Source organism: Mycteria americana, chromosome 8 (genome assembly GCF_035582795.1).
Source record: "Mycteria americana isolate JAX WOST 10 ecotype Jacksonville Zoo and Gardens chromosome 8, USCA_MyAme_1.0, whole genome shotgun sequence".
NCBI lineage: Eukaryota > Metazoa > Chordata > Aves > Ciconiiformes > Ciconiidae > Mycteria > Mycteria americana.
In genome coordinates this window covers 6,082,107-6,098,721 of record NC_134372.1, presented here as the reverse complement: position 1 = coordinate 6,098,721, position 16,615 = coordinate 6,082,107, and the positions used below count along the sequence as shown (strand labels likewise).

The following is a 16,615-nucleotide window of genomic DNA, read 5'->3' as shown; positions in this document are numbered from 1 at the left end:
TCCCATATCCAACAGCAGGATCACAATGTGGTCGTAGACTGGCTAAGCAGCCTGGTTTGAAACTGTGACTGGCATGACTAACTCTTTACATATCTAGACATCGAAGACAAGGTCATTTTAAAGAATTCCTCTGGGTTGTGACTTGGGTTTTGGTCTTGCGTTTCACTCCCCACTCAAAGCCTGTGGTTAACGAAAGAAAGAAAAATACACACGTACCTTCTTGGATGGTAATCCTCCTTACATGACACATTTACCGCTGAGAAAAAAACTATCATTCTGTTTGCCATTTTTTTTAATCCTGTAATTACTATGATTATTCATGGTGTTGACTGAAATTCAATTGAATTTTACTTGTGTATGGACTTTCTGATCTTGGGCCTAATTTTGCTGCTCTATCAGACTTGCTGTTTACTCCAAGCCCTGCCCCTGCTGTCTGTTCATACCAGTTTTGTGCCATACCTGTCTTCATTGCCTCCTTACCTTTCTTCTTTATCCTCTCTATTTCCTTATTATTGTGGTGATTTTTCTAGTTCCCCTCTTCTAAAAAAAAAGAAGAGAACCAACATATCATTCACTGCCTTGAAAATTGTTGATGTAATTTATCCCTTTCCCACACCCTATGTCTGTCTCGTCTGAATTGATTGTAGGCATCTCAGGTCACAGACTGCCTGCTATATACAAAATACCATGCTATAGGATGCTTCTGTCTGAGTTAGTCTTTACGCACAGTATAAATAAATTTAATAATAATAACTCTATGCAAGTAATCCCATTGATTTTAACGGTACAGCTGAAAGTAAGTGCTCAAAATGAGAATGGCAAAAAGGATGCCTTACGCCACATGGAATTAAGATTAAGAGAAGATGCGTTTAAGGAAGCATGGACAATACAACTTAAAAAAACCCCTTATTTAACCGATTGCCTCTTGTAATTTGCCAAATAAAAGATTTTTATTGGTTTATTCATACATTCATTTATTCATTGTGGGTAGCATCACACTGAATACTTATCTCTGAGCTTAGTGGCCTCAGGGATAATCCAAGCCAGTATTATGTTAAACATCATGTAGAACAATGAAAGAGCAAACGCGTGCAAGTGTTTCTGCTCCAAAAGGTTAGGTAAAAGCCTAGTATCTATATGCAGTATCTATACACAATGTCTATATACAGGTGAGGAGAAGCTTTACAGAAAATCCGTTGTCAATGCCGGCTTCTACAGGTGTTCAACAGGAGCTCCTCATGGGATAAAGCAGGAAGGTCTTTATTTGAAAGTGCGGTAGTGGAATTCAGTTGTACCGGCTGGCAGGAAATAGGAGATACCCTTTCAGTGTCCCACAAAAGGTCTGTAGGACCAGATCAGTGTGTGAATGGGCTTGCAATTGAAGGCTAACAGTTTTGTGTGTGATAGAGAAGACTCTCTTTGGAAAGATGTGGAAAACTAACATAGTTAAACTGAAGAACTAAGAAAATGGTGTTGCAGAGCTTTCTGAATGGAAGCGAATGCATTATTTGTTGAGGCCAGAGAAAAGGATGTCAACAATAACTGAGGTGAGGAGAGCTTGAGCAAGATTCCCAGCCATGTCGATAAATAACAAAGATTGCATCTTGGTTGACATCTCCACAGCAGTTTCGACCAATCCGAGCCCAAACCACACATTCCTGGCTGTAAGGTTCCACCCACTCCTCTGCACAGTTGGCTGTAAAATAACTTGGTAGAAAAGTGGTTGGTTTTCAGGCAGATGGTTTGTCTAAGACATGCTCATTACCAAGACTTTCAATTGCAGTGGAGACACCAGAAGTTTGAAAGGAGACAGTAATGAGAGGCAATCAATGAGGGTGTTGAGCTATGAGCTAGAAGGGAAGGGAGGAGAGTCAAGAACAGCACTCACCACTGCTCTTGCAGGAAAGGGAAAGAAACACAAGCGAAGGTACTGACAAGCCAAGCTGAAACAGCGATTGGAGAAGCAATAGGTGAGGATAATTACAAAAGCTAAGACAGGACACTAGCTACCTATGCTGAACGTGACTGAAGGCCAAGGAAGAGATTGCTTTAAGGTGGTTTGAGAAGCTTTCAGACGATGAGAGGAAGAAAACCAAGTTTGACGAGGATTTAGGGTAGAACTGGACAAGAGACGTGATCGGAAGACTTGTAAAAGTGAGATGACAAGAGGCACTTCTACCAAAGGCTTTTTTTTTTTTTTAATGTAAAAGAGACGAGTATATCCGTGTAGGTGCTGGGGGGTCGGAGCAGACTGAATGACTAAAGCTGTGAACAAATGAAAGAGTGGGTGTGAGGAAGATCAGGAAATGAAATAGGGTGAGGTTAATAGGGCAAGTGATGGAGTTACAGAAGATGTGTAGATAAGATTTTTGTTATTGCCACTTACAGACTTGTAGAAAGGGGAAGCAGCAAGAGAATATTTTGTTAATTTTATCTTTAAATAAAATGGTGAGACTAGAGGAAAGCAGCAAGGAAGGCTTGACAAGGGTTAGTCAGCAGCAATGAAAAGCGAGCTAGGATTACAGGCATGCAGATAAGCTGCCGAAGTAGAACTGTTCAGCTGTAAGAAGGCAGAAATGGAGGAGAGAGCAGGCTTGCAGGAGAGGAAGTTAGCTTGATCACAGGATTTCCGTCAGAGACACTTTGCACTGCAAAAGCAAGCATGGATGAAGCAAGCGCTGAAGGTAAGCCGGTACTGTGGGTAGGTATGGCAGTTTATCATGAGAGACAGAAGCAAAAAAAAGTCAGTGGTGGACGAAAGTTGTACATGTGGTGAATGTATAGCTAGTAAATTACTACTAAAGCAAATACATTTTTCTGTGTTTAACATCAAAAAGCAAAAAAAGCTAAAAGATGTGCAAGCTTCATTTTTAATCAGTGCAACTAGTCAGTAGTATTCGTTTAGCTTTTCTTCATTCTGTTACTTTCATCATTCTGTTTGTCTTTCCTTCTTTTTTTAACAGTCTGCAAGACACTTGTTTCTCCACCTCCTTGCAATATTGGAGTACAAAGCTCTGAAATAATATTTTTCCTTTAAAAGTTACTTACCTGTTGTTACTAGAATGCAAATGCACCTGCAGCCACAATCTTTCAGTGTTGTTATATTCCATGCCAGCTAAAAATAAGTGAGACAACTAAGGCTTGTTAAACCGCTTAACAGATAAGATACAGCAGCAAAGCTATGCCCAGAAAAGTATTCAGAACTGTAACAGCTCATTACATTGTAATTATAATTTTACTTTTTTTGGTTTCTTTTCTTAAAACCACATCCCTGGCCTACAGAAGTTAGGGAAGATGCTTCAGACCAGCCTTTAAGTTACCAGAAATATTTTTTCAAGCACTATAAAGATAATATACGCAAGAGAATGATACTAACACAGGGTTGTAAGGTCAGGTTTATGGAATCCAAGGCTTTAGAAGAAATCCTTGAGATTCTACTATGGTAAAAAGATACATCTTTGTTAGGGAACACATAATGGCATTTTCTCTTAACATGGGGCCACTTCAAATTTGTAAGTCTGCGTTATCAAACCATCGTGGGAAGCATAGCAGGAGGAAACCCGGGGTAATTGGCTGCAGCTCCAGATGCAGCCGCCCGCTCATTGGAGAGCAGAGGATTCTCCGAGGTACTAAAATTAGACAATCTCCGCCCTCCTGAAATGCTTCTGGAAACAGCGAGGAGAAATTCTGACACAGACCGAGGGCCCGTGGTGGGGAGTGAAGTGCACAGGACCCTGCTCCCGGCGAAACTGCAGCATATAAGGATGCACAGAAAGATACTTTTTATTTTTTTTAACTTGGTTAGCTGAAAAAAAAATGCATACAATAAATAAGTTGCACGAGATTAATGTTAGCAGTGTTTTACATGGATATTAAATTCAACATTTCTTACATAATAATTCTGAAGTATTCATCCAGGCTGAGGAAGCCTTTGAACTGCTAAATCTAAGCTAGGGCTGTCACACTTGCGCTCATTGACTTTGAAAAGAAACGACTCTTGCCAAATTAACTCTGAACTAAACTAAAAAACTGGTGAACTCTTTCTATCAGCTTTTTTTAAAAAATAAAACATGTTTATCCGTTATCTCTGTGTAGTTGCAGTGTTTACAATGTCTTCAAATTAAATATTGGATGAGAGATCTCTGTTAAAGAAACAAATGCCATCTGCCTGTATCAGTGAAGGAGAGTCTGTATCTGAATTACTCAGTCTTGTGCACTTAGAACCTTTATTTTTTAGGGTATGTGAATAAAAACTTCAGTCTTTGATTTTTAAACATATTTCAAAATGGCTGCAAGGAAATAATTGCAGAGTTTTGTTTCTTGTTTCTATTTCTACATTATTTACACCACTCGTGAAAAAGATTACGGCAAAGTGAATTTTTCTTATACTAAAAACAGCTTTTGCAGTAAATTTGCTATTTCCTCTGCTAACCAGGGTACACAGTGTCAGCATCTATGGCTCTTAAAGTGTTGGGGTTTTTTTTTGTCTTTTCTCCTTTGCATCTACTTTCAGTCTGATTTAATTAAAAAACTGAAGCCTATGTACCTGTGTTTTCTCTCTGTCCCTTTGTCAGTGTCACCTCAAGGACTCAAATGCAATGGCCAGTTTCAGCTGAATTCTCCAGCAGGCCAGAGGTCTTAACAGCACCTCACCTCCCACTATTTTTGAGAAATTGGTAATAAGAGGGGCTGAGGCCCAAATGAGAGGAGGCACGGCTGCCGAGAGAGCTCAGTAGTTATCAGTGCCGTTTGCCGGCACACACCCCGATAGTGCCGGGCCAGCTGGCAGGCGTTCAGCCCGGAGAGCTGGCCGCAGCACGTGCAGCCCTGCCTGGGGTAAACAGGGCGGACGGGGAGGCGATACCGGGGGCCTGAGGCCACAGCACCCAACACTTCGGCTTCCAGGCCGCGGGCTGGGCTACGGCACGGAAGATCACGTTGGACGGATGATGGCTGTACTGTAATTCCTCCGAGCGGGAGCAGCCCCGGAGAGCTGGGGAAATAGGGAGTGTGCAGGGAGCAAGGGTATTGGCACGACGGTGGTAAAATCTGGTAAAAAATCCCCAGGGAATGCAGCTTCCCCAGCTCTGTTTCTGGCTCACCTCATTATGGTTTAACTCGGAAAACAACAACAGTTTCTTACTCATTACGTGTTTGTTTTTGTGATAAAAGTGAAGTAGCACTGGATAGACACTGCAATTCAATAAAAAAATGCTGAAAAACAGTATTAGAGAGCTGCAGATTCAGGTTAGTACATCCGATATGCCGGAAGGCTGTGTACTGTAAGCTCCCGATCCCGCCGATGGTGATCAGGCGTGTAAACAGGAAACCTTGTGTGTGCTCCCACAGTAAATATTGATATGTAAATAATCTGAAGGGCTTGTGTGCTGCTTTTTTTCCAGTTACCTCAGTTTATGAACGTCTGCTGTGAGATCGTGCCTCCCTCGGCAGTCCTGAGTGTGAAGTAAAACCGACATAAAGCTTTTATTGTCACGGAGAAATGGTATTTTTGATAGCTCCCCTCCAGATCACGCTGCTCCCTTCCTTATTCTCGTATCACACGAGGTGCTCATAAACAGGTAGATGTGACCCTCAGTTCTCAGTTATTTGCCCGGACACCGCGGCTGTGCCGGGCTGCGAGGCGCGTTCCGAGGGCGGCGGCCTCTCGCTGCCAACGCACCGCCGCTCCCGCTGCTCCCCAGCCGCCATTTTTGCCCCCCCACCCCGGCTCAGCGCACAGCCGAGGGCCGCGGAGGCCATCTTGTGGCCGCTCCGCCCGGCGCCCGCCCGGGCAGCCGGCCCCGCCGTCGCCTAGCAACGGCGGCGGAGCGGGAAGGTGCGTGGCATGGCGCCGCCGGCGGGAAAGGCCCCGGGCCGGGCCGGGCCGGGCCGGGGAACCGGTCGCAGCCGCTGTGGGGGCAGAGCTAGGCGGAGCTGGTGGCGTGGCGGCGGGTCCCTCAGGGTAGGCGGGGCTGAGCCGTTGTCCGGGTCGGGCGGTGGGGAGGGGTCTGCCCGGAGGGCAGAGAGGAGGGAGCCGCGTCCTCAGGTCCCCATCGAGTCCTGGGCCCCTCGGGCCGCCGGTGTCCGTGACGGGGTGTTCCGGCTCCAGCCCGGCTGCTCTGAGCACTCCGGGTGTGTGTGCTTTCAGCCTGGTTCCCAGGCAAAGGCAGCCCCGGCCGTCCGGTGCTCAGCTCTCCGCCTTTCCTCCCCGACGGAGGCCGCAGCCTGTTCAACCAAATTTGAAAGCGAACGAGGAGTCTCAAAGGTATAGATGGCAGAAAAGGTCCTCCCGACTGAGGAGGCAGGTGTAACTGAGCAGTTATATATGATTTTTTGCAGCAGTGAGCTGGCCAGTCGGCTCTGTACCTGTGTCTTGTCCAGTGCAGATGGAGAGCGACCTAGGGCTGTGAGCATGGAGGCAGGGGGAAGAGGGGGAAAAAGAAGGTCACAAGTGGTCACAAGTCTGTAGCAAACCCCTCTGCACTAGTTCCTCTATTCACAGACCAATTTCGTATCCTAATAGCTTGCTAATGACCTGATCCGATCAGTTAGAAAACTGGTGCTTTGTCTTGAGCCCCTAAATATAAGAAATAACAATTGATAAGGACCTTGAGGCTTACAGGTGGAATAGATCCAAGTAATAAGTCCAACACCACGATTTTCACGTGTGAGAACACAGGTTTTGGGGTTGGTGGGACACACGGTTGAGGATGTGGGAATACAGTGCGCCTGTGAGCCTGGCTCGCTCTGGCACATAGCAAAGTGTGTGATGACGCTTTTCTTTCTCTCATACATTGTCTGAGTTAATTAGTGAAATATTAGAAATAGTTCACATTTTATGATTGGCTAACAACATTTAATTTTTGGCTTATTTTCCACAAAATGCTACTGCACTGAGAATGGGAGTGTGAACTAGAGTGCTAACTAGTCCAGAGAAAATCTCAGGTGGATGTTCTGAAACGGGAGTGACCCTCTCCGTTCCTGGAGTACACGGTAAATGTTGCCACAGGTGAGTGCGCAGTAGACAAACTCCACATATCATGAACTGGTGTCATTGCAGTACGAAAGGAGCACGTGAATTCTAATTTAGAAGCCAAGATGCAGATGTTAATGCCCGAACCTCAGATTTTTGTGGAAAGAACTCTGGCCCTCATCAAACCAGATGTCGTTGATAAAGAAGAAGAAATAGAGGATCTCATTCTCCGATCAGGATTCCTGATCGTTCAGGTAATAGGCTGTGTTCCAGAGAAAATAACTGCAGTTTATAAGTCAGAACAATATTTATCTTAACTTTCAGCAGTCAAGCCAGTAACTAAAAGCTAGCGTGTCCAAAAATCAATTTGTATTTTTCATATGTCATCAACCACTGCTGCCAGATTCTGTAGGGATACATTTTGTTGGTGCATGGGATGGAACAGAAGAGACTGACTATTTTGCTGACCACAGGAAAACACAGACTTTGTTAATAAACTCAGATTTAGCAAACAGATGTAGCAGATACGTGGACTCTCCAAAGTAATTCTTTGGAGAGCATATCGTTGTGGTATCACATGCAGCGTGCGTTTGCCAAGTGGATGCTTAGAGAATTAATTGAATTAGATAGCTGGCCAGTTGCGGTCTGATGTATTTTTTGTTTCCACTGGTTTTAATGTAAAGGGCCTTTATGGATATTTAAATGTATTACAAAAGTTTCATTTAAATAGGCCTTACTGAGCTTGTCTTTTCACATTTTGGACCTGACGCGGTGGCCACGGAGATGTTGCCTTGAGCACCCGTGTCAGACGCTATGCTGCTGGGAAAGGCTCTGGAGTGTGATTTTTCAGCAGAGATTGCATTAAGAGAAAAATTGCCGTTAGCTAATAAGAAATGTATTCTCTCAGTCCTCTTTTATGGGGCTCTTTATACACTCGCTCTATAAGAGCATTTGAAAAAAAAATATTTATTACAGTAAGTCAGAATCTGGGAAATAAAACAGGAGCGCTGGATCGCTTGGAGCAAGGGATGCGTCAGGATCTCGGGCGAGGAGCCAGCAGTGCTGCTCCGTGCCTGGCGGGACGTCTTTGCTTGCTTTTAAGTGCCGGTTACAACCGGACGGTGCGAAGCCGGACCCCGCTCCGCCCCACCCGGCGGCTCGGCACCGCGCTGCGCCCCGCACAGCCCGCGGCGGAGGCGGGGGCGGGGGCGCGGGGCGGCCGCTGGGGGGCGCTGTGCCCTCGCGACTGCCAGCGGCGGCGGGGCGCGGCTTCTCCTCCTCCTCCTCCTCCTCCTCCTCCCCGTTTTCCTTTTGTTCCTCCCCCTCCTCATACCGGCCCCGCGGCAGCGCCCTTGGCCGTGGTAGCTGGCTCTGTGGCACTACGTGAACGACAACTGCGCTTCTAGATATAATTTTAAGATTTTTTTTTTTTAATTCATTAAGGTTGGAAAAGACCTCTAAGATCATCTAGTCCAACTGTCAACCCCCCCCGAAATGTAATATTTCTTCTTATTCTTCTAAATGCTCCTTTTTGACATTTCTTCTTTTTTAATTTCCTCCCTTACCTGTCTGGTTGGTTTATTTATACAAAATGTATCGGAAGATGAGAGAAATTAGATCTTTTTTTATTTGTTCTTTAATGACAAGATGTTTATAGCATCTTCTGATGTCTCCAGTGACTTTTGGCACCGAAGTTATTAGGAATCTGAATTTGTGGTACTCTTGTGTTGCGTAAGTTAGGGCTCAAAGACTGCGCTTCAAAAAAACCTCTTTACGTCTCTTTTTGTGACTGCTCTATGCTGTCTGATAACCTCTCAAACTTGTCCTAATCCTGGGCACCTGGAGGCTAGGCAGCTATTGTGAGAATCATAAAGCATGAGTACTGAATGAAAAATAGAACAATTGCATAATTAACGGTGTGGGCTGAAGAGAAAATTGTTTAAAAGTAGAACATTATGCTGGAGCAGCTGAGTAATTAAATTCTGCCCTTGTAACGTTCTTCACTTTTTCTGTACTGTGCCCTGACTGTACCTCAAGTCATCCAGAAGTTTTAAAATGCTGTAGTTTGCGTAGGCTAAAACCACATCTTACTTAAATGGCCTGTTTGTCTGCTTAATTAACTTGGAAAACTCTTGCTCATTGTTACTCTGTGTCTCAAAGAGGATCGGATCTGGGAGAATCAGATTAGGCTGGGACATTACACTGTGTTTGTTCTCCTGCACTTGAAAATATGTCTGCACTAGAGGACTGTATCCTACTTGAGGTAGTAAGCTATCTTAATTTCGCAAGCTTTTTTTTCATTCTTTTTTTCTTTTACACTTTCTAGAAACGGAAGCTCCAGTTAAGCCCAGAGCAATGTAGCAACTTTTATGCAGACCAATATGGAAAAGTGTTTTTTCCTAATTTAACAGCCTATATGAGTTCTGGACCTTTAGTTGCTATGGTGCTTGCCAGACATTGCGCAGTCTCATACTGGAAGGAATTGCTTGGACCATCAAACAGCATAAGAGCTAGGAGAACTCACCCTCACAGGTAACTCACTGATTGGCCTTGGTGAAGTCAGTAGGATTTTGTCTTTCTCTTAATTGAGACCATAATATCTCTCCTTTTTTCTTTTACAGTAGAGATACAGATTTGGAGTGGCCTGTTATCTCTCCAATTTTGTAACACAGTTTTTCACCTTTGTTTTTTTAGTATGTAAAGTTCACCCATTTTATGGAGAATGCTGGGTGTATGAAAATAAATTTTAGGTAGCGACGTTTTTTTTTTTAAAAACAAAATCAAGCCAATGCCTGTTAATTAGCCCATATATATTGCTTTTATATGCTCTCAGACTGTAGAGACTTGGAAGGGATTTGCAGTTGTCTACCAAGTAGTTGTTTCTCTTCTTTTTAGCTTAAGAGCAATCTATGGGACTGATGATCTGAGGAATGCACTTCACGGCAGTCTCAGCATTTCCTCAGCAGAAAGAGAAATTCAATTCATGTTTCCAGAAGGTAAAATGGTGCAAATAATACATTGCCAATCTTTGGGAGGATAGTGTCCTTCCCTGTTATTACTTGTCTCTGTCCAGACTCTAGATATAATTGGATTTAGAAGAGGTTGGGTTTGTTTGCTTCATGAGAATGTGAGTCTCTTATGTATAAGCTGATATTTTCTGCTATGAAAGGCATACCAAACTGTATCTGAAGAGCTATTATAGTTACAGGGATTGCTTCTACTTTTCAAACTCTGTGGTCTGGGAATTGGAGCAGACAAAGCTGGTAAATGAGAGGAGATGGGAAGCTATTACACTCCAGCATGTCTTTCTGGCACTGTCAGCGCTGGGGACTCCTGTTGGCTTGAGAAGACTGACTCTCTTCTTGGGCTCAGGTTGAGTAATTCCTGTTCAGCTGCAGCTGGATGCTCACATAATAGTGCAATTCCAAAGTTAAGTGCCAGATAAATGGGCCATAGAACCTGGAAAGGCTGGAAGAGGATCTCTTGTTTGGAATGTAACAGTTGAAAGATGACTTTGCTCTTTGACAGAAAGATGCAAGGGAAACTGATAGAAAAACTTGTCTGTTTCTGTCAAGTGTATCAGTTAGTTTAATAAAAGATGCTGCACTTCCCTGCAAATCTTACCCACTGTAAACCATGTCTCTTCTCCACACCCTAACAACAAAGCTGGACTTAAGGTGAGATTTTTAGGGTCTTCAGAAATCAGATTCACACTGCAAGAAGGAAGTACTAAGCATGGAATATATTGTTTCTCTCATGCCCCCAATGCATCTTCAAGGATATAGGTTTTCCCCAGATGATTCCATTTCCTCCCCTTTCATAATTGTCTATAATTAGTAAGATGACCTCAGGGACATTGTAAAGGGGTTCAGCTAGCTTCTTTGCAGTTTGTTGTGGGAGAAGCTATAAAAACCATTATGTATTATTAACTTATTAAGGAAAACAGCAGCTCATATATAAACAAGCTTTGAAAGAATGCCTTTTTAAATCACTGTACAAGCTGCTTTCCAACACCTGCGGTTACTCTTTACAGTGATCTTGGAGCCAATTCCAGCTGGACAAAGAGCTAGAGATTACTTGAACCTTTATGTAAAGCCTACGCTACTAGCTGGGCTCACTGCACTGTGTAAAGAGAAGCCAGCAGATCCAATGGTATGTACAGTATTGTGTTGTATGCTTTGTGATACATTTACTTTGTATTAGTAAAGTCCCTGTATATAGGAAAGCTACTCTTGTTAAAGAGCTGTGCTGTTTTAGCTATCTGCTAATGAGCTAATCAAATAACATGTGCCTTTCAAGAAGCTGGTTTATTAACAGATGAAATGAGGGCCAGGACTAAATGAAATCAGCCTTGATGAAATGACAGCATTTTTAGGTGACTTCTATAAAACTCTTTCTAACACATAGTTGTTACAGATGGCTGGAAAGGTAAATAGGTACTATCATATGATGTCAAATATAAGTTTTTATTTACTGTTTCTGAGGTGAGTTTGAGATGAAATAGCTCTCACACAATAGATACTACGTGAGGTTAGATGCTAATCACACTGGTAGTAGTTACACAGTTGAGTAAAATACTGTAGAGTTCTTAGCAAGGCTGTCTATATTTTGTCATTGTTTTTTTATTTAAATTAATATTATCAATCCTTCTTTAGGATAAGCTATTATTTTGACTATACAGCACTGATTAACATTTACTTGGGTTGTTCCATGGTTCACCAGGAAAATGAATTATGATTCTTTTGAGTGAAACCTATCTTGAGTAGTCAAACTGACCTACAGAAAATTCTTCTGTCTTCTTGTGACCCCTTTCTAGTTATCAAGCTGATGCATCTTGCCCTCCTCTCACATATTATTCCTTTTAACCATAGATGTCATTCAAATCACAGTTCTTTGTGGAAAGACTAGAGTTAATTTCCTGTTTGTTTTTTGTTCGTGGTGGTGGGTTGTTTTTTTTCAGTCCCTAAACAAAATTAGCTTTCTTTCATCTGGAAAAATATGGTAAATGTTTTTTGTATTCTTAAAGTTCAAGTCGTTCACACTAGTACTTCTTTAAGAATGCAGATAATTAATCACTGTGACAACTTACTGGCAGTTGTGGTGGATTCTACATCATTATCTGGTTTTTAATCAACATTGCATTTTTCTAAAAGATACATTTCAGAAAAAAAGCATGAAAAATAATTCAGGGGTGTTTCTATGAACTACGTAGTATACATGAGGTCAGATTAAATGTACTTTGAGTGTTCCAGCTTTATAACCTGTTCACTTTATGTGTATGTCTGGCACTGTTACCATAGAAATCTAGAAAACAGAGATGAAGTCTTTTCATCCATCCCTTTGCCCAAAGGCCAGACCAATTGTATCTAACTGTTCCTAACAAATGTTTGTCTGGCCTGTTCTTTAGCACTCCAAATGATGGAGAATCTACAGCCTCCCTAGACAATCTGTTTCAGTGCTTATTTATACTTAGTTAAAAGCCTTCACTAAAAGCCTAAATCTCCAGTGCTTCAATTTTAAGCCCATTACTCTTTTTTTTTTTTCCTTTTACTATCCCTAGAGGACATTGGAGACAATGTAATATCTCCTTTTTTTGCAGAAACCTATTGCATATTTGAAGAGCGGTACCATCTTTTTTCCCTGTCAGTCATCTCTGCACTATATAAAAAAAATGATTTTTTTTTTTTTTTCCTCTTACCTTATAAGTCACATTTGTCTAACTCATTGTTTGGTTTTGCTTCCAATTAATCTCTGCATTCTGAGCACAATTTTCTAGCCAGTTATGTGGTAACTAATAGTAACTTCGAGACCATGCTTTCCTCCTTGCTTGTAAGAAAGCTATAAAGCTATATGAAGCAGTGTCAATAGCTTTACTAAAATGAAAACATAATATTTGCTCCTTCTTCCCTGTCCATAATGTCTGTGACCTTGTAACAGAAGGAAAATAATGCTGATTTGAAACTACTTTTTTCCAGAAATATATGTTAGCTATTGCTTTTCATTTTTTTATCTGTTAGGTGACTTACAGGGAGACTGATGGAATGTTTTGGGGTTTTTTTCTAGTATCTTTCCAGGAACTGAAGCTGGGGTGATTTGGCCCTTCCCCCCCCCCCCCCCCCCCCTTTCTTTTTGAAGATGGCATCAGAAACTCTCTGTCCACTCAGAAATACTTGCTAGCAGCACAGAGGTTGTCTCAGCCAGTTCCCTAAGTAACGCAGGATAAATTTAATCAGGCTCAAACGATTTAAAAATTTATTTTTCCCAAGTAGTCTTCCTAAGGGCTTTTGGGCTTTTGTGTTTTGGGATTTTTTGTTTGTTTGTTTTCCATTTCTGTCTTGAGTTCTTACTGTTCTTCTGCTATTGCTGACTAACCTGTGAGGATTGTCATAGTGCTCTGCTTGTTGTCTCTTTCTTTGCAAACCAATCTTTTTGTACCTGGTAATAAAAGGAGAGTGTTGCTTACCTTACTGGTCTACTATTCTGTCAATTCTTTCACTTCACAGTATGGTATGAAGTTTGTTGTACTTAACATTGCAGAAACTAATCGTCAACAGCCTTATGCAGTAAATAAGGATGTGTTGAAAACGTCTCCTTACAGGTGGAGAAACCGAGGCAAAGGGTTAATTTGCCTAAGGCCAGGCCAAGACATTGGCAGATGAAGTTAGGACTCAAGGCATTCTTACCTCCCACATTCTTGTTTAAGGACAATTTGCTGGAAAACTAACAAGATGAATTTCAAAAAGTAACTGTGTTGTGTTTTTAAGTTTTAGGTACTATAAGGTGATTTTAGTGCAGAAGACTGGCACTTTTAATGAATGATTACTAGATAAAGTATGTGTAAGTGTTGTCAGGAGTAATATTTCATTAGGCAGTTTCATGCATATTGTACAGCCTCATTCCAAAACAGAGTTGATTATTTGAAGTACGGCTCAAATGTTCTTATACATACACAAAGATAGACATTGCCAGGAAAAGTTGTCTTCTAAAGGTCAGTGTGAATTGTTCACAAGCAATATAAGCTGTGAAGATTTAAAAGAACATTTAGAAAAAACAGGTTATTTATATGTCCATGTTTTCAGAAAGGTCTTCATTTCGCAGCACGGTAGGAGAGTGTCTGTATCACAGGTTTCAAATAATGCTTTTAATATTCTCCCATGCACTTAATAGAAAACAACAGAAAATGAAACTGTTTGGGTTTTTTGTTCCACAGGCTTGGCTTGCTGACTGGTTGATTGAACACAATCCTAATAAACCTAGGCTACAACATCAGATCACTGAGGAAGAGCATCAGGGGTGAGAGCTCAGTGGAAACCATCTCAAGCATTCCAAGTTACAGATATATATTATCATTCTCAGTGTGTCCCTTGGCTATGTAATCAATATTATCTGAAGTAAATGTTATTGTCATAACTACCTGTGTCTTTGTGGGATTAATAACCTTACACTTAACCAGGAGTAGTAGCTTTTCTATTGACAAAGTGAATGTAGAATTACATGATAAATTTATGGTGTCAGGTGATTAGAAAAAGACAAAATTCTCAACAGGTGTGACTTAACTGCTATTTTTCCCCATTTATCTTGGTTTGGCTGTCTGGGGAGAACAAAATAATTTACACCAGTGCAGATTCCCAAATGACATACAGCTGGCCTGTGCTTTGTGAAACTGAGAGTTGTGTTTCAGCATTTTTTTTAGCAGACACAAATTCCATTATGAAGGGAGGTACCTGGATGTAACTTAGAAAACAATTACTGGAGGCGTATTAGCAACTTTAGAATTTTAATTGCTGATTACATCACCGAGCTAAGGTCACTCTTGAAGATGATTCACTTGAGCCTGACGTATTTTGTTAGAATGTAATTTGAAGTACTTATTTGAAGGTACACTGAACGTACCTTTCCCATCTCAGTGGCGAAAGGCACAGTGGTTATAAATCAGTCTTTGATTTCCATTAGAAGTCATAAGAAGGTGTATTTTAGTCAAGGACTAATGCTGTCTTCCAACATTTGTTTGAAAGAAAGGTGCTTAATTGGAACAGCTCACCTTAAGGGTGTTTTTTGTATTCTCCTGCTCTTAAAAGGTATGCTGATTTCTGTTGTTTTCCTTGTATTGTTGTTTACCCTTGAACTTTAATGTGTTCTATTTGAGAATTTCAAGAGAATGGGTTAGGGGCCATGCTATTCAACAGGCAATGGGTTAATCCCAGACTATTACCTTTTCTAAAGTAGGTAATTTTTTTTTTTTTTGGGGGGGGGGGGGGGCGTGGGGCTTTTAAATTTTCTTCAAAGAGCTATACTCGCACTGTTAACTTCAAGCTTTGTATCTTAGGGTTTGGCTAGGATAGAGAAAACAATGTCATTTTCACAACTCTGAAATATTAGTATGCTTGACTAATACTAAACAAACAAGCAATTTCATAATTTGTTTCATGAAAAAACTTGCTGCCCCAAGTTGAGTAATTACCAGAAACATAAATAATTTGTCTGTAACATTAAACTTTGTTTAAGCTAATTGTTTATCTTCTCAGTGGAATAAATTACTATTGCCAGCTGAGAGAATAAACACTTAGAAAGTGTTTATTATACTTATATTATTATTACTTATACTTTATTATACTTATAAAGTACCAAGACCTAAAAATCTTGGGACTTTTAGGAGAAGAAAAAAAAAAAACAAGCCCAAACCCTCAAATATGAAGAAAAAAATATGAGGTGGTTAGAAAGATAGTAAACAGATCTGTTTACAACTAATTTATTTTGCCTATAATTATTGTCCCCATACGTGTCTGATTGCTCCAATTACAGGACAGTTGTGCTTTGTGGTTTCCTGTCAGCCAAACCAAAAAATTTCTTTTTTGAATATGCCAGAAACTAAACTCTGGTGAATTCACAAGACATTCTCCTGTATTTGGTTAGTTACTATGAAATTTGCTTACTTATTTTGATGTGATACTGCCTGACAATAAATGTCTCCTTTATGTTACTGCTGGAGTTTTTAGATTTGCTTTTGTGACAGACCTGTGCTATATTATACCTACAGAGGATCATAACTTCCATAGAGAGTATGTGGGTCCTTACCAGGAGAAGGGGCAAAAGCAGCTGATGTTGCAAATGTTACCTTTATAACCCATGCAATATAAAGTTTCAGTCATTCGAGTGTATGTCTAGCATGGATTTATTCTCTAATATTAGAGCTAACACCTTCAATTGCTGACTGGTGTTCACTTCCATTTTTCTAAGGGAAAGGTAGAAAGAGAGAAGATACTGTCATCCCTTGGGTGCCATCCTGACTCACTGTATCTGTACATGTAGGACAAGTATTGATCCAGCAAATCTCACAGCTGAGTTCTTGAGGAACCTGCATTAGTAAGTAGGATGTGGGCAGAATGTCAGTCCTGGGAGTGTAAAAGGGACAACCAGCCTGGTCCCCTGGGGGAGCTGTGACACCACAGGAGAGGCTGTTGGAGGACGTGCTGCTTACATTTCTTTTGGTCTTTAGGTTTTTATTTGGCCTGGACTGGTATAGGCGTGGCCAGTGTTATAAATCCATATCACGGAAAACATAGCTTTGGAAAAAACAGATGAACTGAAAGATGTCTTACTATTTGGTGTCAGCAAGGTGTAAGCTGCTCTCTGTGGGAATGA

The 16,615-nt window shown here is 41.3% G+C and overlaps 1 protein-coding gene across 5 annotated transcripts; it reads left to right on the top strand.

The window, feature by feature from the left end:
• Positions 1-2,663: 2,663 nt before the first annotated feature.
• NME5 (NME/NM23 family member 5) lies at positions 2,664-15,537 on the top strand. 5 transcript variants are annotated; one of them, XM_075509940.1, is made up of 6 exons: positions 2,664-2,684; positions 7,061-7,227; positions 9,300-9,505; positions 9,869-9,969; positions 11,007-11,125; positions 13,572-14,175. In XM_075509940.1, exons 2-6 carry the CDS (start codon positions 7,099-7,101, stop codon positions 13,695-13,697), a joined length of 681 nt encoding a protein of 226 aa, XP_075366055.1. In that variant the 5' UTR covers positions 2,664-2,684; positions 7,061-7,098; the 3' UTR covers positions 13,698-14,175. The 5 variants fall into 5 exon arrangements, with proteins under 5 accessions (XP_075366055.1, XP_075366059.1, XP_075366057.1 ...); XM_075509944.1 differs by lacking the exon at positions 13,572-14,175 and adding an exon at positions 13,037-13,537 and having other exon boundaries at positions 2,666-2,684; XM_075509942.1 differs by lacking the exon at positions 2,664-2,684 and adding an exon at positions 5,724-5,836.
• Positions 15,538-16,615: the final 1,078 nt, after the last annotated feature.